Raw genomic sequence first — 25,213 nt, forward strand, 5'->3', positions numbered from 1 at the left:
TGTGGGATGTGAAGAGCTTTTAAATGCTGGGAACGATAAATGGCAATTCCGACGAGTTTTTAATTGCAGCAAATTAAAAGGGCCGGGAAGGCAGCCGAAAAGCGCCGTTATGGCCAGGCCGGACACTCCCGCCTCTACCTCGCCCCTCCCGGGCCCGGCTCTGTCGCACAACCGCACACCTTGCGCGCTCGCCCCCGCTCCCCGAGACCCAGCGGCGGGGGCGGCGGGAGGCCCGCGGGCGCCAGGCCCGAAGCCGCCGGGGAAGGCCGCAGCGGCCCTGTCCGCCTCCGCGGGCGGCCGGCAGCCGCCGCCGTTACCTCAGCGCGGCCCGCCCGCGCCGCCATTGGCTGCCGCCGGGGGGGTGTGGGGAGGCGGCAGGCGGCGGCGCGCCGCGGGGAGGCGCGGAGTGGTGCCGGGCCGGCGCGCCCGCGTAGGCCCTGCCCTGCCCGGCCCTGCCCGGCCCGGCGCGGAGCCGGAAGCCGCGCCGATGAGCTGTGTGTGCCGCTTGCCTGCGCGCTTGGCGGCGGGTGTCGGGAGCCCCGCGCTGCGGCGAGGTAAGAGGACAGCGCGGAGCGGCGCGCTGCGGGGCCGGCCCGGCCGCAGCCCCTTGCCTGCTCCCCCGGCCCGGAAGGATGTGGGGACGGGGCGCTGTCACCGCCGGCGCCTTGTCTGTGCTGGCCTTGGCTGCGGCCCTCTGGCTGCGGTGTGACGAAGGTATAAACATCTCCGCACCGGAGCTTGGCAGGGGGCGGGGTTTGCCTCTGAGGGGAGGCGGGGTGGGCGCCGAGCGGCGGCTGGCTTGCCCGCTGCTGAGGGGGCCACGGGAGCCTGTGGGCAGGCGGCCGGCCGGGTGGGTCGGTCGGTGGGTGGGTGTTCGCCACGCGAGGAAAGGCCGCAGGGTGGGGGCCTCGGTCGGGCTCCGCTACGGGGGCTCGGCCGGGGTGTGAAGGAGGCGGCGGCCCCCGTGACGGGGAGGTGGGCTTGGCGCTCCCGCCGGAGAACGGTTTCTGAACAAAACCAAAGCGAAAAGGCCGGAGCGGCGTGGGGGCGGCAGCGGGGCCCGGGGGCGGCCCGACACAATGAGACCCACCCCCGCCTGTAGCGGGGAGCTGCAGGGCCGCTCACCTGCCTTAGAAAGCGGTGGCCGGGGCGGGGGGGAAGCGTACGCAGACCCGGCCACCGGCACCTTCGCAGGCGCCGTCTCTACCAGCTACAGCGGGGGCTTTTGTGGCGGCCCCTGCGGCTTCCCCGCGCCGCAGGTAGCGCTCGGTGCCGGTGTGCGCTAATGCGGGCGTGCGGGAGCCCGGCTGCTCGCCCCGGGGCTGGGTGACACGGCGGCCCTGGGTAGGGGGCAGGGGTGTTGTTGCCCGTGCTGGCGCGGCACGGCGCGGCGGTGTGCCGGGGTGAGGTAGGGCAGTGAGCGGGGCCGCGGGTTTTCGGCTGCCGTGCGCCGAACTGCAGCGCCCTGTGTGTGCGTGGGACCGCGCTCCACTGCGGCGGGGAGGGAGGGCGGGAGCAGGGAAGGGGGGAGGTGCGCTGTGATGAGCAGGGCCTCCAAGTCCAGTCAGCGCCGTCGTCTTGCCGCTCCCGGAGGAGCCCGAGGCGGGGGAGCGGCCGCCGCGGCCGCGCACGAATCATTGCCGGAGCTGGGTAGCGGGGTGGCGGCGTGTCCTGCCCCGGGGGAGGGAGCCGCGGTTCCGCGCGGGCATCCCCGTTGTTTATTTTTTATTTATCATCCTTTTTCTGAGGAGGTCGAGCCGTTGGGGCGAGGTGTTTTGTTATTTTTTTTTCCTAGTGTTTTGTTTTTTTTTTTTTTTTGCACTCCCCTCCTTTTTGCAGGTGCTCGCAGAACAAGGCGGCGCCTGGAAAGTTTTGTGTGCGTGCGAGTGGCGGCGGCCCGGGCTGGGATGCGGGGCCCGGGGCCAGGCTGCCCTCCGCTTCCCGCCGCACCGCGGCTGCCGCGGCCACGGCTGGCGTAGGCGCCCCCTGGGAGAGCCAAGTGCGGGCATTAAACCCCCCTCCCTCCTCCCCGCGCCCTCCTCCGCCCCCCTCCGTCCCTCCCTCCCTCGCTCTCCCCCTCCCTCTCTCTCCCTCCCCGGTGCGCGGCCATTGCAGTGACCCCGGCCGGCCAAGGATGATCACGAACACGCGGGGCTTCCTGTGGTCGGACCTGGAGACGCGGGCGCTGCTGGAGATCTGGGGTGAGGCGGACGTGCAGTCGGCGCTGGACGGCAACTTTCGGAACAGCCATGTGTACCGGGACGTGGCCTGCCGCCTGGCCGAGCTGGGCTTCGAGCGCACCCCGGAGCAGTGCCGCATCCGCATCAAGGGCCTCAAGCGCCAATACTACCAGGCCCGGGACGGGCTGAAGAAGAACGGGCACGCCCGCAAGATATGCAAGTACTACGACGAGATGGACCGGATCCTCAGCTGCCGGGGGGGGCCCGACGGCGCCCCCGAGCCGCTGGCCCCGCCACTCGACGGCGCGCAGCCGGCGGGGCCGCTGGCCGGGCCGCCCACGCCGGGCACGCCGCACAACAGCCGGGAGGTGGACGCCGAGCTGGACGAGGACGCCGAGCTGGAGTCCCCCCGCGACAACTTCACCGAGGACTCCGGGGAGTGCTCCTCCTACGCCGACCACCCCATCAAGGTGGAGTGCCCCTCCTTCGCCATCCCCGTGCCGCCGGGCGACGGTGAGTAGCCTGCGGGTTCCCGGTGCCTCGTGTCCTCCCCTCGCCCCGCGGGCAGCGCGGCGACCCCGGGCTCTCGTAGCCCAGCTGCCGGTGCTTCTTTCGAGCTAGCGTGCTTCTAGTGGCTTCTGTCTTACCCTGCTCTCTCCCACCTCGTCCTCTGGGCTCCGAAATCCGCCCCTGCCCGCCCCCCCCTCTTGCACCTTGCTCGTCCCTGAGAGCTTTTACTCTCCGCTACCGCTAACGCCGCCTGGAAGGGCAGCGGGCTGCTCGGAGGTGGGAAATGCTGTAAACCGGGTAGGAGGAGATGCTGGGGGACGGAGACCATAGTGAGTTTTACCGGTGTCTATCAATGGGAAGCCAAGGGGAAAAAGCACAGAGACAAAGTGTCAGGTAGCGCCATATAAGAAAACAGGCGTCCTTGTCGCTGGAGGATTTTCCTGTTCCCTACAGACTGTGCAGTTTTGTTAATCGGTATTAAAATGATGATGATGATAATACCTGAAAAATCTGCTTATTGTTGCAGATGGGTCAGAGTACTGGGGGAGGTGTTTTACATAATTAATTTCTGGAGGTGTTTCAGGAACACTGCTGCTAACTTTAGTGGGCTTGCAAACAGAAACAGCACCTTGATAAAGCCTGTCCTTTCCTTGCTCGTTCTTTACACTCAGCTCTGTGTTGTGGAGGTTTGGGCTGGGGGGGGAGGGCGGCAGTGTTATTTGTTTGTTTTAAATCTAGATTAGTGCCGTGGTTTTAATACAAACATGAACCTGTCTTCAGAAGTTGACATCACTGAGGAATCAGCCAATTGGTTGACGTTTAACCAGCCTTCTTTTTACACATAAACCTCATCAAAGAGTTGTTTACACTAATGTTCTTTTGAAATGCAAATCCAGAATGCCAACAGACTGCAACTCAATTTAGATTAATGTAATTACCTGCAATACACAAATGAGGCTATACTATTTAATAGCCTTCACTTAAACCTTTTAAAAGAACAAAAAGACTTCTGTTGTTGAAGTTTAGTACTACAACAATTAAAAGATGCCTCTATATGTTTCTCCTGTTACCTTTATACCTTTGTAGAAGCTTGTGCTGTTGCTTTGGTACTCTGAGATAAAAATACCTGAAAAAATTACAGTTCACGCTGAAAAAGTGTAACAGCTTTGTGATGCATTAGGTGCACACCTCATAGGGAGATTTTTTACAGCTTTCTTCTTAGAAAATTATTTTTCTTCAGAAAAATAATTGTCTGTCTTCTTCTTTTTAGGCTTTAAAGAAATCAATGCTCCAACTATTACCCCACCTCTCAATCAGCCCAAAAGATCAAAAAAACGCCACGCAAATTTAACATTGGATAAAATGATGGAAAAATTCCTGCAGCAGAGTGTGGATACAGAAGAAAAATTTTACAGATATGAAGAGCAGAGGCTCAAAATTGAGGACAAGCGTCGGGAAGCTGAGCATGCTCGAGAGCTCCAGATGTTACAGATGTTGGGACAGATGTTGGCAGGAATTTCTTCTACCGTGTCACAAAGGTCACAATCTATACCAGCAAGTCCACCTCAGAGGGCGAACCATCGTTCATATGGGGATAACTTTAATTATAATGCTATGACAGCAGCACTTTCTCCACCGATAGGTACTTCCTTATATAGCATAAATAAAAGCTAGCTTTTTTAAACTTCTGTGTGAAAGCACTGGTAGTAAGTAGCTTTTGAAAATAAAAGCTAATTGGAATTATTTAATATTGTGGTGAAGGTGTTTGTTTGATGTAAAATGAAGTTAAAATGTCATTCGTACCATTGCACCTGCTTATTTAATACAGATGCATTACTTACAGGAAATTTTAATGAGCGAAATCACACCTTTTGGACCACATAAACATTGGGGACGACTTTGCACATTCACGTCTCTGTAAAGTGGAGTTAGGACAAGTTTTATATGTAAAAAGCAAGTAGCACATTTGCTGAAAGCCATCTGGAAACATTAGGTACCTTGTAGCGGAAATTCTGCTGCTGTTGAAGTTAACAGGCCTAACCCTGTATATGAAGTTAAGGCTGTGCGTGTGTTTTTCCAGGGTTGGGAAAAGAGTGGAGTTTTGCCTGCACTGAAGTAAGTCAAAATCCAGCTTCTTTAAAATAAATTTATTTAAATCGAAATTGTGAATCTTTTAAATACCATATTGTACTAGGTGTAATAGGAGATGAAAATATTGGCATGTATTTTTCTTCCACATCAGTTCCTTTATAAATTATTTGGTTGTCTGAATTTATTTTAAAGAAAAAGGCAAAGCAATAACGCTAGAATGGGTGTTTATTGACAGACTTTTCTTTCTGTACCTTATTTGTGGGCCAGAAGCTGATAATCGGATATTAGCATTCATTAACAGACTTCTCGGGATCTGTGGCTCCGTGTCATTTATCTTTATCATGGTCTCTTTGTATGTGGAGGTAGAGTGTGTGGGCAGGAGGAAAACAGGGATACTCTGTCAGTGCTGAAACTGGAGTCAGCTTGGGGCTCGGTGGTTGTAGTCTGTGGCATGGAAACGAAACAAGTCTTGTTCTGGTTTAATTCCAGATTTTGTACTGCTTGGAAGAAAAAAAAACATGGTTTGAAAAAAAAAAAACACAAACCAAAACACCAAAACCCACACCAAAAAAACCCACCCAGCCTCAGTGATGAATAGCACTCCAGCATGCCAGATCCTAAAGGGCATTCTGTGATTCCTGAAAGGATCCTGGAGCCTTTTCAGTTCTGCGTTGCGTTTTCCTGTACAATGCACAGGGGACGGGATGGTCAGGCCCGTTGAGGGTTTAGGCTGGCTGACTTGGTTCTGTTTCTTCTTGACTGGATAGTTGATCTGTAGCATTCCTTGATGACAGCAGACTTTTGTAGATAAATTAAGGCATGCATATGGATTCTGTGTTTTAAATGTTGTTTTTACTTTAAAAGGAAACCTGAAGTGCTTTAGAAAATCCCTTAGGAAATCATTTGAGGTTCTAGGCTCGGGTGATGATACCTACAAGGCTTTACTATTACTTCTGAAAGGTTTTTCCTGGAAAGAGTTCCGTTATCTTTAGAGACTTGAAACCAGAGTTCAGTTTGTATTGCTGGACTTCATCATATAGGTGTATAATGATACTAGACTGCGCAGAAATGCTTTATGTATTTAACTGTAGCCAGAGCAACTTACGATTCCAATCTTTTAATTGGTGAAGGTGTAACAAAGCATATATAAAAGTGAAAGTAACGCTTCAGGCAGCACATCTTTTAAGGAATTAAGATTTCAGTTGTTTATGGCTAAATATACCCCAGTGTTTCTGTAGGTGAGTGGGGCTCTAGTAAGAATTGCTTTTTGCATAATTCTCTGTTTTCTCTCCATGTGTTATGCAGTCACTTTATATTTACGTACAAACAAAAACCAGCAACTAAGAAACAGAGGACCTTCTTAATAACATAGCAGTTTGAGGGTTACAAGCTGCATGATAAATATATTTCTTGTGTAGCTGAAAACCAGTGAGTGTATGAAGTGTGATTTAAAGAAAATAATCTGCCCTATTTCCAGAGGAGATGACTGTGTTGTTCTCCTCTGGGTCACTGCAGTGCTATTTTGGCCATAATCCAAAGCAGGGTATTTTTTTTCTTTTACTTTTTTTGTTTGTTTTTGTATCTCAGTAGGAATGGGATGCCTGTATTATAGAAGGATTTTAAAGGCAAAAGGCCAGGAGTATTTATCATTATTGGACACTAAAGTATTTTATTATTGGAGATTAGTGTCTGGTTTAGCTTTAGGTTCTGTGGGAGACAAAGATGCTTTCTGCTGATAACGCAGACATGGGGAATTTTTAAAATTTTTTTTGTTTTATTAAATTTGTTTCCCCCATTATGTCCAAAATTTTTTGAACAGTTTTTCCTTTTTTTTTCTTTTTCCTTCCCTGTTCTCTTTTAGATTTTGAAATTGGGGGGTGAGATTTCTAAGTTTTATACAGCTGAAAATAAAGAGTATTGTGGGAGTTATTTTTTACTTAATTATGTGTTACTATATAGCAGTTCCTCGAAAGCTGTTTAGAAGATCTGTGAAAAAGAAAGTAAGCATAGCTACGGTCTAGGAGACTAATACTCATGTTCATATAAGCCACCTTTCTGAACAGAATTGAACAGTTAATAAGGAGTGTTCTTGAAAAATAAGAACTTGGTCTTTTAGTGCATTTACTACAATTTATAGTTAACACTTTGTTGATAGGAATACTGATCTTCAAAATTTGTCCCTTGTTAGGTAAATGGTATAATTCTCTTCAGTCGTACTTGCTGAAATACTTCTTTTTTTCTAAATTTTTATGGTCTTGTAACAGTAATTTGAATATGTAGCCTTCTGAGTGCGAAGTTTTAATATGTACTTTGGCATGTAGCTTTGCAACAGAGATCTTTAATTGTATTATAGCTAAAAATTATCTTTGTGTGATATTTGTAATGTTTGCATCTGGTGTTTTGGAGTATAGTTTTGCAGAAAGACTTTCATTATGCTTTGTAACGACTTGCCAAAATAAAAAAGCAGAGAGATAGGCCGTGATTCGGCTGAGAGGTGGGAGTCTTTAAAGGGAAGCAAAAAATAAGGTAGGGGATACGCTTAAAATGTGGTTTTAGTTGCTCCATGCTTGCTCTGTGTCTGCATGTGTTTATTCCTTACTAAGTCTACCTGTTTCAGTTGAGCTTAGTTATGGAAGTGATTTCAGGCTGAACTAAGAAGATATTTCTAGTTACAAAATGTTCATGTAACTATTCTGGGCTGTTTCTTTCTGTACCTGAGCCCTAAATTAGGACTGTGAGCAGTCAGTGGGAATATTCTCTGCATCAGACCCGACATTCAGTTTTAAAAAGATCACCTTCCCTAGTTACTCCCTGTTTTAAAGGCCTCAAAGTGACGAAGCATTTGTTTTTTGGGAGTATGTCACTTTGTATATCTTTGAGTGATTCTCTTAGTATGAGTGCTTAAAAGAAATGCTCATGGTAATTTAAGAAAGAACATACTTTAATACTTATTTTCTTCTTTTCAGTTATAGAGAGATCGTTTTCACTGCACAGAACACACTCTCTAAAGGATATGGAGAATATTTTTCAACTGGTGCGCAATGTTATCCCTCCTCTAACAGGAAAGAAGCATAAAGGTCAAGACGGACGTATAGGCATTGTTGGAGGATGTCAAGAGTAAGTTAAACAGAAATTTGATTTTTGTTTCTGAGAGAGTTTGAGAATGTCATAAGTACTTGTAGAAGCCATTCAAACTCACATTTAAAACATGAGTATTTTTCAGAGGGCTTTACTAGGCCATCATCGTGACCGTGCACGCTTAGGAAAGAAAATGCTTCCCTGCAGTTGTGTTGCAAAATTTTGGTAGTGAATGTGGTTGAAACTTAGAACACTGTGTTTACCATCTCTGTCTTTTTTGACCACAAAACTCACTCTGATTTCAGCATTATTCTTTTCCCATTGCATGATGAAGTTATAGAATAAGTAGAACAGAGTAAGACAGTGGCACATCTGATTTTTTTTTTTTTTTTTTTTTAATATATTTTGGTGTCTTGGGACCTGGGTCTCTTAAATCAGGAATAGAATTTTTTCTTACTGCACACTTTTTTTTTGATAAATGATAGTGTCTACTAGATTCTGTCAATACCTGGTGTTATTTTCTGGAGTAACAGAAATAACATGTTTCAGGGTAAGAAGAGATACAGTGTAAATCAGTTAAATGCTTTACTGGCCTAGAAATTAAACGGGCTCTGTTCTTTCTTGGCTACATTCAGTAATCTGCACAATACCTTGAATGGGCCACTCCACCTTTCTGTTTTTCATTTTTCCCTTTTGAAATAGAAGTGGCATCTTTCTCCTGTGAAAGAGATCTGCCATTAACAAACATTCTGTAAAGGGCAAAAAGGTGCTGTCTTACAGAGGGGCTGAGTAGTCAGGAGTTAGTTTTCCTGTTGAGCTTAGGTTCTGGCTTCTTCACAGAAGTAGGCACCTCCGAAGGGTGATTCTGGCCATCTCTCTCTCTCTAGTCATCGTAAAGAGAGTTTAGGGCAACTGGAACTGCAGTTTAGGCACTTCAGTTGAGCATCTAAAACCAGATGCGGTTGGTCCTGGTCACAGATTCCAGATTTGGCTCACAGGCAGTGCTTGACTCTTTGTTTTGTCTCTGAACTTTAAAGTTGGTTGTCTGAGAAGAGTTTACTTTTTTATGGTAGGATTTTTATAATTACTATGAAAGAATCAGATGGCTCAGGTGAAATCCTGTGTCTCTGAAATCAAAGCAAGAGTTAAGATTGGCTTTGATCTGGCAAGATTTTATCTGTCTTTTAGGGCAAACAGAAGAGAAAGCTTTTATTTTTTAAATTTGCTTTTGAATTTGGTATTTCATTATGGCAGTCTGATTTCCAGATTATCTGCTCTCATGACTGTGTTTCCTAACCTAAATTGTATTTCATTCTAGATACACTGGAGCACCATATTTTGCTGCAATTACAGCTCTCAAAGTGGTATGTGTTCTTCTTTATCAATCCAAAATGAACGTTTCATCATTTATATTGGCCAAGTGCCATTTTTTAAAAGCATTTTTTCTGTGCTGCACATTAAATTAGAGTTCTAAAAGGTCTTATATTTAACAGAGAAAACCCTTAGTCCTGGATTTGTGTAAATACTTTGTAATTATGTGTCATTTGCTATGTTTTCTGTGAATATTTTCTCTATATAAGGGAATGTTAGATATGTCAAAAAATTGAAAATTTCAGGGAGAGAACAATTTTATCAGAGAGTAAGATAGGAATTTTCAAAACTTTATGGAATATTTACTGCAAAAGTGAACAATAAAAGAACTTCAGATTAGTGTTTACCTTTATGCTTTCAGTGCTGCAGTCATACTTACATAATATATATCTACTTTTCAGTACTCTCTATATGGTGTGTTAGTACTTTCAGTTCATCATGTATGTTTTTGGTTTGGTTTTTTTGTTTTTTTTTTTTTTTTTAAGATTTGTTTCAATAAGTAGGTAACCAACCCAGGTGTTCCAGCCACCCCTGCAGGATGCAGTCCTTTAAGGATTTAAAACTGAAATAGATTATTTAGTGATCTTATATAAGATGCTAAGGCCACTCAGCTTTCTGTTCACTGTGTGCAAATACAGTAGCATACTAGGAGGTCTTCTGTTGAAGTAACTTGGTCTCAGATCATTACATCTGCACGTAAAGAGTCATAGGATCAAATCTCTGCATTGCTTAGTAGATTGAAATGTTAAATGTATAGTAGGAAAGCAGAGGAGACACTTTCTTAACCTTGGGAAATTTCAGTTTGCATCAAGGCAGATACAAGATCAGGCTTTCTGGTTGCTGCTTACATAATTTTTATATGTGTGCCTGATTTTTTGAGTTGATACCAGAAGCTTGAGGCTAAACTCAGCTTTAATCTTTATTTAACTTAAGGGGTGTTGCTGAAATTGTGTCAGCTTTTATCTGATACGGATTTGGACCATTGAGTGAAAATGGTAGGATTGGAAATGACTAGATTGCCATAGCCACGTTTTACAAGTATATTACGGTGTTATTTTTCCTCTCTAATGTAGCTTGTCTCTTGTTCAGCTGTGTTCTTTTGCCTTCCTTATTTTACGTGTGACATTTTAGTCTTTGTTCATCTGCAAAAGAGAAACATTTTTCAAGTGAATAAAGATTCAGGATCTGTGTTTTCAGACATCCTATTGGTGAGAAAGAGGAAAAAAATATATAGGAAATTAGAGACAAAAAAAAATTCTCCAAAACATTGCGTGGTAGTCTAAACCAAAATGCAAAAAGTAATAAAGTTTGCTTTGGCTACTGAGAAGTAAGAATTCAGGTGAATTATTCACTGAGTAAACTTTGGAGTAAAAATCTAATAATTCTGTTTGCAAATTTTCTTTTTTAGGGTGCAGATTTATCCCATGTGTTTTGTACCAAAGATGCAGCAACAGTAATCAAATCATATAGTCCAGAGCTGATTGTTCATCCAGTTCTGTAAGTGATTTTATCTTTTGTTTAAATGAGCAAGTTAGGATTACTAGTTTGAACATTTCAGTCTGACAGTTGATCAGTTTGTGTTATTTCTTTTCTGAGTTACAGGGTGGGTGAGCTGGAGATTACAAAAACCCATGGGTTTATCCTTTCGTTACAAACAGTTAGATGTTTAATATAGAAAAGTTTTTTAAAAAATGGAGATCTTGCTTTCCACTACTTGCTGACATGTGTTCTGTGATTGTAATGCATTTAACTGTGAACAGCAAAATCCAGAACTAAGAATCACTACAAGTCAGCATTTTTGAATCTGCATTTGAAAGGCAAATAGAGTATGTTCTTTTGCTTCTTTAGTCCTGATAGTATTTTACAGTAGTGTGGGTTTTTTCTCTCACTACTGTGTATATAGTAATTTACACTAAAATGCTGGGGAAGAGAGATGCTGATTCTCATTTTTCTTCATGAATATGTTGCATTAGGTACACACCTACTCCTGGGAATAAATGGATGTTCTAAAATGATCTAAAATACAGGGGTTTTTAACAAGAACATGAAAAGTTTAATGAGCAGCTGTCCTAATTGAGGAAATAAGTGTGTGCTTTCCTGAATTAGTGTTCTGAAATATGTTTTTGATTGATCAGCTTTTATAGGATAAATTGTTTCAGTTAGGTGTTATTACGGTTTACAATTAGCACTGCAAGTGGGGATTAAGATGTGTGCCTTAGGTATGTGTCCCTGAGTTTGGCTTGCACCAGTGCCTGTCAAAGTCTGTTGGTGTGCATAGCAAAACTGTGATAATGCTGGAAGAAGCATAATTTAAAGTGGTGTTTGTCAGATATTGCCGTCAGGATGGATTTACGACAGTAGAAATATTTCTGTGTCTGAGAAGAAGAATATGATCTCCCTTATCGGGATGCCTGTGGTTGGAAGCTGTACGTTTGTTACATTCTAAAGGTGGGTTTCATTGCTGTTGGTGCAGAGAGAGGTGCTTAGAAAGAAATCAGTTAAACAGACAGATATCAAGGATTGTGTTTTGTTGTTTTATTTTTGGTTTGGTGTTTTTTGTTTACTTTTTCCTCTTTTTTTTTTTTTTTCCCCCCCTCAAAGATAGAAACCTATGAGTTTGTGGATTTTAGGCAGAGTAAAAAAGGTATTTGAAAGTAAGGGGAGGATACAAGGGTAGGGTTTTTACCAGTCCAATTGCATTAGCCTCCAAAATCCAGAAGGGACATCTTCACTTGATGATCTGTCTGACATTGTATGATGACAAACTAGATGGAGAATCTTAATGGCAGTATGAGCTTGTAACTTACGTTGTCTTGATGGATGACACTCGGAATACAGTATATGGGTGTCTTGTGTGGGAAGGAGTTGACCTTGCCTTAGGAGAAGCATTTTTTCATATGCTCGGCATTCTTGATGTCTGTGGTAATAGAAGAGGTTAATAGGAGAAACAGAAGCAGCACAGAGAAAAGGGACAGAGAAAAGGGAGGTGAGGATGTGTAAACAGTGACATTTCTGTTTGTGGAGGTCCAGATTGTGCCTACTAAATAAGGGTATTTTTTTATACACAGATTCTCAGTGTCTTCTGTGGAATTCAGATTTTAATGAAAACTCTGATCTTTCTATTTGCAAAGAGAACTTTTGATTTTAAGCTTCAGCTCTATCTATAAATTCCTCCAGATGTACAAAGTACAGTGAATCTAGGAATTTTCATATCCATATAGCTTTAAGTCTGAAATGTAATGTTTAATACTTTTATTACAACTCTGATTAATTTCACCCAGACAGCTGGCTAATTGCATAGAGGGATGGATCTGTAAATATTGTTTATGTGACATTCAAAATGAAAAAATGCAAATATCAGAATGTTCAGATTTTGTTTGTTAAATTTTCTCATACATATTTTTATCTCTTCTGCTTCATTTGAGGAAAAGAGAAAAGAGTTTTTTCTGGTTAGAAAGGAAAAAATCTTGACTGACTCTATTGAGCCCAGGTTTTATTCAAATTTACACAAACAGCCTATTTTTCTCATAAGGTCCTTTGTCTTCAGTGTCACACTTTTCGTATGATCTTTTATATGTTGTGGAGCCGTTTGAGTTCTGCAGGCACGGCCAGCCGCTCTTGATTCAGAGCCTGATCTCTTAAACAGTCTTTGTACTTTTCTCCCGGGCTGCACTTCACGCATGGAAGAACCTCCGGGTAAAACCCACCGAGCAGCTACATCATTGTTTTCTTTTGTGTCTCTCCTTAAAACTTTGCTTTGTTATGATTTCTCCATGACCCTTCGGAGTAACTAGGTAGCCGTTGTACCACTCTCTTCTTATGCTAATCATAATTATGGGCCCGTATTACTCCTGAATTCGCTGTTTGAACGGCTTGGCATTTTGCCAGGGTTCAGCTGCCATTTTGTACTGCCAGGAGTCTGACATTTTATCATCTCTGCAACTTGGCTGCCACCACCTTTCCCTATGGCCTTCACCTCGCAGGGGATCACCTCCAGGGATGAACATGCTCTTTTTTTTGGCTGCTGCCCCCTGAATGCGAGGGCTCTTCTGGCTCGTTAGAGCTGCTGTCGCGGCTCTTTGACGGCACGACTAGTGAAGGTATGTGAGGGCTTGAAGTTGCACTGTTGCATTTCAGGTCCTCAGCAAATGTCTGTCACTTCAAGGATGCAAGGTATGTTATGTGAGAAAGATTGAGTAGGATTGTGGAAGGAGGGTTATGAAGAGGAGCATCCATCTTGCAGCATGGCCAGGGCAATTCCGTGTGCTCCCAGCTGCAGGCCATCCTGGGATTCCTTTTGGTGCGACAGCCTGTGCTGGCGACACCCGTAATGCAAGTTTCTCTCTGTTTTTTGGTTTGTGACTTAATTCCCTGTTACTGGGGGTGAAGGTGAAAGAGCTGGGACTGCCTGGGATCTGGAAAGATGAAGTTCAATACCTGACTCTGTGTGTCCTCGCCACCTGAGCTGACCATCAATAGCTGGGGGTCTAGGGGCCATGAGTAGTCAATATGACCAGTAGTAGCTTTTCCTTTTTATTTAGGGGTTCTGTCAAATGCATTATGGTCCCTTCCGTGATAACTTGGTATTAATGAAAGCATTAATTAAAAACTGAGCAACTAACCAGTTCAGTATTTTTACTCTCTGACTTTTTGCTGTCCCGTGGAGAAGTGAAGAGTGTGTATTGCGGAAGTCGGCATCTTTTGAATAGCGGAGTATACTGAGTCTTGGTCAAAGCTGCTTTGCCCTTGTCACCATTACCCCTGGTTTGCATTGCATTTTTCTTTTTTCTCAGCTAATGTGCTCCTGCTGTAAACTGCACAAATACAGACAGGATAAAACTTAACTTTTGCATTTTGTTAAGTTTTATTGCAGGCATTTTCTGTTTGGATATCTGCTGTAAATGTGTAAGTACTTTCTTGCATTAGTGTTGGGAACTTTCTAGAGAATAGTTTCCAGGGGCTTTTTTGTATTACCTGTGTCAATTCACAGGCTCAGATCAGGTTGAACAGACTCCCTGGATATCTATGTTGGGTTAACTTATCCTGTCTTGATAGGCAAGTGATCACAGAGTTAAATGAGCTATATGAACCCAGCTGGTTATGTTTTAAAAGAAGAGAGAATAGATCTATTGTGTTAGATTTTCTTCCTGCAAGGACTTTTTCATAATGTTACAGAGTTTCTCTGTAGGATTGAGATACTACTGAGTAGCCCACTTGTAACCTGGTTGTCAGACAATTTGTGGTCAACAGTCGATAATACACTTTGATCTCCAGAGTTTCATCAGAGAAGTAGAATGAGATGTCATGTCATTAATTTATTGTGGTCCTGAAGAAGTCCGGTAATTTTTCCATGATCTCCAGAAACATCACCCTTGAACTGTTAATAGATGTGGATTTAGAATTATTAATACCTTCGTCTGAGCTGGTTTTATCTATGGATCTGTATGGACTAGGAAAGACTTCCAGAATTACCAAGAATTTTAGAGTTAATTGCGGAGTTCTAGTTTTGGTTTGGATTTGTAAAAGGATTATTTTTTCTAGTTTGAAATAAAAATAACTGGGGAGAAAACTGATGAATCTGGCCTGTATGTTGGAGGCCAGTTACCATCAATGAAGAAGCTTAGCTTAGATCAGGGTTACTGGAACATATTTTACCTACTTTTATTGGGTTTTGTTTATGTTTTGATGATTTGAAAAAATCATTAGAGTGAATCATGGATAGCGAGCTCTTGATAAGTTACTTGAGCACTTCTAACCAAGTCTCTTAAAAAAACACAGAACAGTTAAGATTTTTGGCCCTTTAATTCATTACATGGAGACGAGATTCAAAACCATCGGTCCTTTGTGGGAGGAAGCTCATACCTTATAGTTGTGTTAGCTAAGGACACTTCTTAAAAGCTTCTTCTGTGTAATGTGGGCCTAACCTCTCTTTTGAATGAGAGAAGTTAAGGAGAAAGCACAGATTGCTCCGATTACCAAAAAGATGGCTCCCGAGTGACTTGACTGCTGGATCCCTATGAGACCTGCAGAAAAGCTGAAGGCATAAACTTTGTGGTTTTTTTCCTCCCCAACCTAATTTAGACAGCAGACTAGATAGGAATCACATGAGAAAGTTCTTGTTGGCCTTTTGTTTGGTTGGTGTTTTTTCTGTTTGTTTGGGGGTTTTTGTTTGTTTTTGTTTTGTTTGGTTGGTTTGTTTTTCGTCATTTTCCTAAGTACTTACGGGGAGATAAAGGTCAGTTTGTATGTGCTGACTCAGAAGTATACTTAACCTGTTTCTAATCCTGTTGTGCAGTGCCATGGACAAAACTTGTTCATCGACCTGTTTCCTGTGTCAGCAAAAAGCTGCTGCTGCTTTGCTGTATGCTGCAGAGTGAATAAAAGACGAGAGGTGTATTCATCTCATACTCCCTTCCTCTCTTTTGTTGCAAAGGCCTTTATCCCAGGTGGTGCTGACAGAGGTTTTGCCACCTCCTCAAAGTGTGTGAAGCAGCCAGAGATTTTTAGCATCAGTGAGGGGAGTGCTGCTGTTTTTGCTGCTTTCTGATACGTGAGAGATATACATACATGTATAGGAGCATTGTACTCTGGTCAGATCCTGGCCAAATTCATCTTTCTGAACACTTGCCATACTGTTGTGATTCGACACCAGGATTAGGTTTCTTTGGTGCTTAACCTTTCTTGAGTTTGAGTGAAGACAGGCGTGCCTGGGATTTGCTTTTGCATTTTTTTTTAATTATTTTTTGAAGGTTTTAGGGTCTCATGCTTGTTTTTTTTTTTTTCCAACTGATAATCAGCAAAGCAGATATTTAGACTGAGACTTGTTCTCTCTTCTCATGTGTCCACAGATGATTTGAAGTACTCTAGTGTGCTGAGTATTGATTCAGCTATCATCTGTGCCTTCGGAGTTGAATGTAAACTAGAGGGGGATACTGATGTGATGAAAGCTTGTCACTTTATTTATTGGTTTTCACATTTAAAAAAAAAGTGCATTAGTTTTTCTAGGGATATTTTAAGTCTCTTTCATTCTGAAGGAAATTACATTGTCAGCTTCATCCTGTCACTTTTAAAGTCGCAGGTTTTGCTTGACTGCAGTCCATTTGGAAGAATATTTGACAGATTCTACTAATCAAGTCAGTATTAATAGGTCATGACCTTTGAAAACAGAGGTCAAGACATTTGGTTATCATTATGCTTGGGGGCGACGACTCTCATATCACACATTGGTAATGCGATTGAGATTAAAACATACAACTGCTTCAAGTATTTGAAAATATCTAAATGCAGGTTGTAAAACTATTGCGTTGATACCTGTGGTACCTTTACAAGGCTAGGTAAGGTTGACCTTGAGTGGTGTTGTCATGTCTGTGTGAGAAATCTCCGAAAACAGTCAAGCAATAGCTTCTCCTTTGGGGCTCTTTGTCACAGGGTGTGAGAGGCTCTGCTCTGTGTAAGAGAAATGACCCTGTTTGTATAATGCATATTAAAGAGGGTTTTGTTTGCTCTGATGTCTATAGCATGTTGACAATCCCATTCCTAAAGAAAAAGAAGATCTGATATCTCAATGCGAGTCTGGTGTCCAGGTAGCAGCTGCGGAAAACATTTTGGGTTTTTGTCATTGTTATAATGATATAAAAACCGCAACATGGTAAATACGGCATTTTTTTCTAAATGTGTACTTTAAAGGTCATTCACAGTCTGGATGCCTTGAAGGTAGAATATGGAGCAAGTAAAGACTGTGATATCTGTGTATGAAGAGCAACCTCGTGCTGTGAACTTGTGACACCAGCGCTTCTCCTGGATGATGGGCTGCTGTTCTTACTGCTGTGTTGTTAATATTCAGATGAGGCCTAGCAGGTTCACTTCTGGTGTCTAAGTTAACTTATTCAATAGCTGAAAAGGACCTTTTGATTTGCATAGTATTCAATCCCTCTCTCATTAGGGTCTTTGTTGTTCTTTCATTTTCTTCCCTGTAATTTAGTCAGATTGTAGCAGGCAAATAGGCATTGTCTACCCAGCATTTGCAGATAAAACACTACTGAAATATCTTTCAACAGCCTGGTAGGAGAAAATGACCATTTTGTCTTCAAAACTATTTTGTGGGCATTTTAATATACTAATCTGAATTTACTAAGTGTATCTCTTTGTGGTCTCTAATTGCATCCAGCCAAGTTCATGCCACTGTGTTGTCACTGATATTTGCTCTACCTGATTGAGGTGCTTGGTGAGACCCGTGGGTTGATAATGGGATCACTGATCTTTTCTAGAATAAGTTATTTCCAGTTCTGTTCATGAGGCCGAAAGAGGCTGCCTCAGGCTTCTGGAAATTTGGAATTAATTTACAAGAATGATGACTTAAACATTAACAAATACAGCTACTCTTTATAGTTTTAATTTTATGCTCAAATATTTTTTGAACTTCTTTGTTTTGCCTTTAATTCTTTTGACCTAACCTTTCCAGAATAATCTCTTTCCCTATCCTATTTACCCAGTTTCCAATAATGGCCTCACCTGAGGTTTGCCACAATAGTTAATAATTAGCTTTCTGAGATAACTACTTAAATTCTAGAGCTACACATTATGTCCCGTCTTTTGCTCTTTTGATGTACTGTATAACATGACAGGATCTAAATGTCAGCAGGTCTAACATTTGATTCACATTAACATAATTACCTGCAGTGCTTGGACAAACAAAACTGAAACTCTTTCATCCTTAGATCAGAGACTTTTTTCCCATCTTTGAAGATAAGACTCTGGGTTGGCTTTGGAAACTGCCCGCTTAAAGTGGCTTTGCCTGAGTTTACGTAACAAGACTTTTGCAATGGTGCATTTCAGTGCATTTGGAGTTGCTTCAGTCACATCAAGCGTGCACCGATAATGAGCAGAATTTGAAAAATACGCTCTCCAGCAAGGAGCTGTACAGTTCATCAGGTGACAGCACCTTTTGCTTGTGTCCCATGTCCTCCTCTATCAGGAGGTCCCATTGATTGGCGTTTTGTGATGTCCAAACCACATCTCTGATCACTAAGGTGGCTCCAGCTCTGCCTAAAAGACATGTGAAAAGCTGCGGTCCTGCTGCCTCCTGTCTGCACTGTCACGCATGCTTATCTACTATTTCTGTAGCTCCTGGTTACACCTATACTGACTTCACGTTTTCTTGTTTCTATGTAAAATTTGACAAGGCTGCACCTTATCATCGTTTTTCCTTTCCCTCCTCTAGAAAGCAGAGACAGTAACTGTCATTCATCCTGCATGAGGAAAGCTGCTGTGTTTAGAAGTTTCTGTAATAATGTAAAACTATTGCTTTGGTGGATTTTGATCATTTGGTGAAAGCCAGTCTTTGAACAAAATGCAGTGTACAGCAAAATCTGCTTTTTTTGGAGGGCTGGGCATGCGAGTTGTGTTCCAGGTCCCAGCTGTCAAGTGTCCTCCCACTCAGGGCAGTGACCAGCCTAGAGCTGGCTTTCAGGCAGATGGCATCTGTCAAATACCTGTTACAAAGTGCTCTGAAAGATGTTTAGAAACTGTGGGTGATATTAGGGCAGTAGCCACGATTTTTTTTCAGGCTCTTTATTGCTTTTGGATAGGTTATTACATTCAAGCTTTCACCAAGATCGAAGATCTACAGGACTTTGTCTTATGTCAATTTGTATTGTGTGATAGTGAAATAGAGGAGAGTCCTGGAGAGCAAAAAGTTTTGACTTACAGTTTTTATTTTCTAAATTAGCTTTTTAAAAGTTATTGTAAGAGACACCGAATTGGTGCATTAAAAGGCAACAGTGAGACTACACAGTGCTGAATCCAGCAGTTACTGCCAGGAGCACTATAACCAAAGCAGTGCTGCTACTGTGTGCAAAAATAATTGAGGTGGCAAGACAAGAGGAATTTTTTCAGGGCATATTGATTTTGATTTAGCAGAAAATATCTAAGGCTACCAGTAATTCACAATTTTGTCCTCACTATTTCAGAGACTTGTTGCTGCTTAATTTGAAGAATCTTTACAGATATTGCCATGGAAATTACTTTTATCAATATGTTCCGGAGGCAGAGAAAAGAGCAAAAAGATAAATGTGCAAGGTGCTGAGCACCGTACCTTGGCCCTGTCTACACAGGAGCTTCAAGGAAGTCAGATGACAAGGCTGTTTTGTCTGTCTTTCCAAAAAATCAGAGTCTTGTCAGCCTCTGTGGAGCAAAGCTTTGTGTCTCTGTCCCCTAGCTCTCACTAATAGCCGAGGAAGGCTGATCAGGTAAACATCTGTGGGGTCCTTTTTCATAGTGTGCCTCCCTGTGAGACTCTCTGCCCTTGCTTATTTGTACAGATTTGCTTTGACTAATGGACAATGCGTAAAGTTGATCGATTGTTGACCTTAGCTTTACACTCTTTCTTACCTAGTAAACTTAACACATATGAAACAAGTTACAGAAGCTCATTCAGTTTTCCTTATTAATGATTCTGTTGTCTTGGCAGTTGCTGTTGACATGTTTGCCCGGTGATAGTTCTTTCCTGTCTGCAGTCAGAGCTTTGTCGTTTGCTTTCCAATCTTTGAGGAAGCTTTTGGCGCTTGGAGGGATGTTGGTTGGTTGCTCAACTGAGCAACAATGAGCTGTCGTAGGCTAGATTTTCATCAGAATGGCATTTGATAACATGTCACATAACACGTAGTGGTTAACTGGAAATGAAGTAACTGTTTGATCTGTTCATTCCCTGCAGATCTACAGCTGTGGTCTGTCACCAAAATCTTTAATTTCGCACATCTGCACAATGATACTGTAGCTCACTTTCCATGTTTACAGGTTTTACTGCTTGGATTCAGCTTCCAAAAGTATTCCTGTTGTGTGTGTTTATGGTGCAGAGTTCGTATTTTCAAATTATGGGAAAACCAGGCTGTGTCCCAGACTCTTGCCCCATCACCTTCCAAAAAAGCTTGCCTTATTTTGGGAAATCCCTGATGTTCATTTAATCAAAGGCTCTCTCAGAGGTTGTTACCCTCTTCTCAGAAATTCAAATGCTGTTTTCTCTTGGCCTTGCGAAAGATTTTCTGACTCCTCTTAATATAAGCTTTGTGCTTTAACATAGGGGTATTGCCTTGTGATTCCTGTTTTGGAAAAAAGCCAAGTCATGTATTGTAAGGCTCTAAACCTCTGAAGGCAACACTGATTCTTGCTTACGTGGTCCTTTTCTGTCAAAGCCTGAAGATTGTGTCTTGTTCTTCATACCTCATGCTTTTCTAGATATATTTTTTTTTTTTTAATACAGTGCTAATTTCAATTGTGCATGCGTGTCTTGGGCAGCGGAGGTGATAATTAAATGGAGAGGTTTGAAATCAGGTTAGTAATCAGGCAGAGAAATTGGTGTGAAGGGACGAAGGAAGTTAACAACATTATTTGTGTGAGCGTAGTACACAGCAAACAGCTGAGGACCTGACTTCTGCACTGGTGCCTCCAAAGTATTTTTTTTCTCCTGGTTTGGATTGACAGACAAAGAAGAACACACATGGGGTTTTCTAGAAAAGTAGACACTGCCAAGGAATATTTATTCCCAGGTACTCAAACGTGATGATCTGTACTGGCAAATGATCCAAATGGTCCTTGGCAAGGTTTTTGGCCCATGCCAACCAGCCTTTCCCAACAACTTCTTCCCCTGGAGAGGAACTGCTGTGGTCCAGGGGTTCTGCCTGAGGGTGTAGAGCGCAGCTGGCCTCGGTGTCAGAGAACTCTTCTGGGCAGGTTTAAATGTTGTGTGTAGGCTGTAGCTGTTAAGAGCTGGAAGAGTCTGTTTCTGTCTTTGTGCTGAATCCCATAGTCAGGAACATTCAAGGTGATCGCCCTTCCTGAAGAAAGTTACGTGTTGAACGTTTGTACCCTGTCAGCTTTAAAATGCTGCTGCTTTGGTGTCTGCGTGTGGGAATAAACTGTAAGATGACACAGTAGCCCTTCCATGTTCAGTGAAGCTGTAGATAAAGGATATTTCTAAGGTGTCCTTAGCTGCGTAACTACAGCTCTTGTGAACATCCAGTGTCTTAAAGGGAGGTTGGCATGATGCTTCTCTGAGGCAGTACTTGTTCTGCTTTCTTTATGAAAGTACTTGTACTTGTTCTGCTTTCTTTTCTTTTTACAGCTGATTTTGCAATGTAATAGTCATTATCACCATTTTAAATCTCTTGGCCCTTCATATGCCTTGGGTTACGTCTTGATGTGAAGTTACAAAGGAGTTATGTGAGCGAAATGTTTGTAAAATGCTTTGAAGATAAAAAGCTCTACAGTAGGTTTTTATTATTACCAGAGGCAAAGTGAGTGGGAGTGGCTTAATGTTGGACTCTTCATTTCTCGAGAGATGTCTTTGTTTAGAAGAGTGCACATTATCAATTTGATTTGAGACAAAATGATCTTATTTCAATCCTGAATACCAATAAATTGGCAAACTTTCTACCTTGAGATTATTTGCATGAGATATTTCTAAAAGACCAGAGCAATTATGGTACTGTGTATGGGTCTGTCCTTAGCTTATATTGAATGGAACATTTATTTAAGGTATTTGCTTCTACTGTCCAAAGGTATTTTGAATCTGATCCATTCAAACATGCTTATATACAGCTGTATTCTTATATCTGTATGATATATAGATATATGTGAGATACTTATTTGAGAAATATATATTTGAGATATGTATTGCTCTTCTAGAGATAAAATCCATTTCAGTGTGTAAATAGAAAAGCGATCTGCATTCAGAAATGGTGATGTTTTATTGGCTTAGTTTGCAGACAGTTTTTCACACGGTCAACATACCACATATAAAAGAACTGGGGTTTTTTTAAACAGTGCTTTAAATATTTCTTTGATCATTTTTATTTCCAGCCTGTATCTACATCATAAACTGATAGCTGGCAAAAAAAAACCCCGGTGAGCTGTTCGGCCGTTCTCAATCTCTGACCATTTCCTTGTGAGCAGGAGAAGAGAGGGAGCTGCATGATTCAAATGGAAATTCAGCTTCGGCTTGCTGAGCGGGCGACCACTTCAGGGACACTGATCATGTCCTCACGTGGTTCCTCGTCTCCCTTGCCCTTGCAGCAGGGTCATTGCTCCCACCCCACAGCCTTGTTTTGGCAGAGCCATTGTGTGTTGTCAGCAGCGGGCGCCTTTGGGGATTTCTGGAGCAGCTCCTGCGGGCGGAGGGGCAGACGGGAGGCACGGCGTCCCTTGACGCGCTCCAGCCTCGCTTGGTCCAGCTGCAAAAGCTTCGGGCTCCCGCCTGGCACTCGCAGAAATTGTGGTGGAATTTGCTGATGCTGCCAGACGTGAGCTAAGCACTCGTTCCCAAGCGGTGTGTCCCGTCCGGACAGCTGTTGGTTGTGAAAAACACACACAGGCTTTCATCCGTAATAATAGAGCTTTGTTGAAGTATTGCAAGCTCAAAATATTCTGTGTGATACTACCAAATAGTACCCCCTTGCTTAGCCTGTAGGGAGCTTTATTCCCTGTGTTTCAGGTAAAATGTTCATTTATTGTCATCATTTATGACAGAGGTGGGGAGGGAGGGAGGATAAATTTTCCCTCTGAACTGTCAGTAAGGATTAACTGACATTGTTGGGCAGCACTTTCAAAATATTCTGACCTATTTACACAACAAAACTGATCAGAACAAAATAAATAGTTCTGGTCAGTGGCTGAATGCTGTATTGTGTCAGCTATATTTGGCAGTGGATTTGCTCATAATTTTTCCAATGTAGACAAAACCCGAATGTTACAGAAATCTTAAGCATTGCGAGCAGATAATACCCTCGCTGAATAGCTTGATTCTCCTGTTGCCTTTTGGGGAAAGGGGACAGTTTGGCCATAATTCAGTTGGAACAAATGCTTATGAAGCAACTGCCAAAAAAGCATATGAGTAGATTTTATCATTTTGCCATGCAGCATAATAAATAATTGCATCATTTCCAGCAAGCTGCAGTGTATACCTGCAAGATGATAGATCTCTCTCCGAGGTATAATCTCTGCAAAGAAGCGTTAAGTAGAGAATTATGACAGAATGTAAGAATTCTTGGTTTCCTGCTTTTTTAAAATGATTTTTATTATTTTGTAACAACTGTAGTGGAACTTGCAATTATCTTCCTCATTTTAATTTGGTATCCCCTGAGAAAGAAATTGAGATAAATGTTTCATTTTTGCTATTTGGACAACCATTCCTTATTTCTTGGGTCACAGATTTTTGGTAGTGTGAAGGATAAAGTTGCCTGACACTCAAGATAGGAAATATCTCTTTCTATCTTGCATCTTCTACTCAGATTCTGAGCATACTAAAATGAAGCCTTTTTAAACTTGTCTTTTGTTCCCAATTCCATTTAGTGATAGTCCCAATGCTGTCCATGAGGTGGAAAAGTGGTTACCCCGACTGCACTCAGTTGTCATAGGACCTGGCTTAGGTAGAGATGAAGTTCTACTTGAGAACGCTAAGGTAATGTGCATATTGATGTTTTATTCTGTGTCTTTATGTTGAATTTTATTAACCAATTTCCTGTCCTTTACATTATTACACAAGTGGTTTTGATAGAGTTACTAAATAACAAATTTAATAAAATATTGTTGACTGAAAATTACAGCTGTTAGTCATGGTCTTCATTATTAAACTGCAAGTATCACTTAGAATTTTAGGCACCCATATGTTGTTTTGATTTGCTTTTGTTTTGATTGTGAAAGTTGCTAATTAAGAAATAGATTTTGACATCTCTAGAAAAAGGGCTCTGCATTTTCATTGATGCAGAGCACCTGTACTGTAAGAATATAAATGTGGATTTGAGCTCCGAATTTTCAGAACAGCATTTGACAATTTGTATCAAGAGGTACCAAAGAACAGGGTCTGTGTCCCCTTGCCATAAGAAGTGATACTCTTAATTATAAAATGCTGCAGATTTCTACTCTGGATAAAGAGGTAATCTTGTTTTTTGTCAAACCTTAGTGGAGACCTGAAAACAGGAGCTTAGATAGTTCTGTACTCTAAGTAGTATGTACTTACATCATCTTCCAGATGATGGGTTGTATTATTGTCAACACATCTTTGTACATTCAAAGTATATCTTTTAGTCCAATATCAATCTGATTTTGTACACTTTTTTGTTTCCTGAGAAGCGTTACGGAATTAATCAATGGTACTAACAAGTGGAATTAATATAATTTACACAAAAGTTGACAGTTGCACAAGGGAATTGCAAAACAGGGGAGGCAAGAGACTGGAGACCACACTATCCAAGCAGTTTAGAATATCCTGAGAGCTATGGAGGCTTGTTTTGTTAGGCTTTTGTTAGAGAAAGTTGCTGCTGGCACTTTTTGCTGCTTTAATTTTCCTTTTGTTTCCAAAAAAGTTTGGTTTATGATATAGAGGTGCAAAACTAATACAGAGCGTGAATTCAGAAAGAAATAAAAGATACATTTATTACAGCTGATCAAGAAATTGAATTCTATTCTGAATGAAAAATTTCAACAGAATTTATTCTTTTTTTAAAAGTTTTTTTCACAGTTTTTTTTTACAGAAAAAAATTTGGGGCAATGATTTTTTTCTTGGTTTTTAAACAATTTTTTATTTTCTAAATGAAAACAATTTTAAACAAAAGAAAATAAGAATTCATTTAGAATATCTAAGACATCTAACATAAGCTTCTTTTATATCAGAATTCCATCTGGGTTTTATAAATACCTGTCAATGTGTTTATTACGGAAGTATCTGGAAGATTCCTTGATGGTATCTATTTTTTCATCATTGCTAAAAACAATTTTGATTTTTTTAGTGAATTACAAGCATGCTTTTACTTCAGCCTGGCTGTTCTGTGTGAGCTAGCTAAAAGAAACTGAGTAGGCAACAAAGACAAGGCGTTTGGAAGTTCCTTCATGCTAGAATCTCAGGCCGTGTTCACATGAGCCATGGATCTGAGCTTATTAACTTCAAGTCACATTAAAGTTCAAGTTCTTTGTCTTCACTGTAATTATGTAAG

The 25,213-nt window shown here is 42.1% G+C and overlaps 1 protein-coding gene across 6 annotated transcripts in view; it reads left to right on the forward strand.

The window, feature by feature from the left end:
* Positions 1–229: 229 nt before the first annotated feature.
* The window catches only part of NAXD (NAD(P)HX dehydratase), a 53,379-nt gene continuing 28,395 nt past the window's right edge, over positions 230–25,213 (forward strand). Inside the window, exons 1-7 of one of the 6 annotated variants that reach the window (XM_065829648.2) lie at positions 472–554; positions 2,116–2,693; positions 3,961–4,332; positions 7,748–7,898; positions 9,178–9,223; positions 10,639–10,727; positions 23,574–23,682. In XM_065829648.2, coding sequence (XP_065685720.2) covers positions 2,135–2,693; positions 3,961–4,332; positions 7,748–7,898; positions 9,178–9,223; positions 10,639–10,727; positions 23,574–23,682 — 1,326 coding nt within the window. In that variant the 5' untranslated portion in view covers positions 472–554; positions 2,116–2,134. Of the gene's footprint in view, positions 555–579; positions 715–1,839; positions 2,694–3,960; positions 4,333–4,385; positions 4,806–7,747; positions 7,899–9,177; positions 9,224–10,638; positions 10,728–23,573; positions 23,683–25,213 lie in introns of those variants that run through there. The other 5 variants (XM_071807306.1, XM_071807307.1, XM_065829650.2 and 2 more) reach the window with 5 other exon arrangements.

The sequence above is a fragment of the Patagioenas fasciata genome, chromosome 1 (genome assembly GCF_037038585.1).
Source record: "Patagioenas fasciata isolate bPatFas1 chromosome 1, bPatFas1.hap1, whole genome shotgun sequence".
Taxonomy (NCBI): domain Eukaryota; kingdom Metazoa; phylum Chordata; class Aves; order Columbiformes; family Columbidae; genus Patagioenas; species Patagioenas fasciata.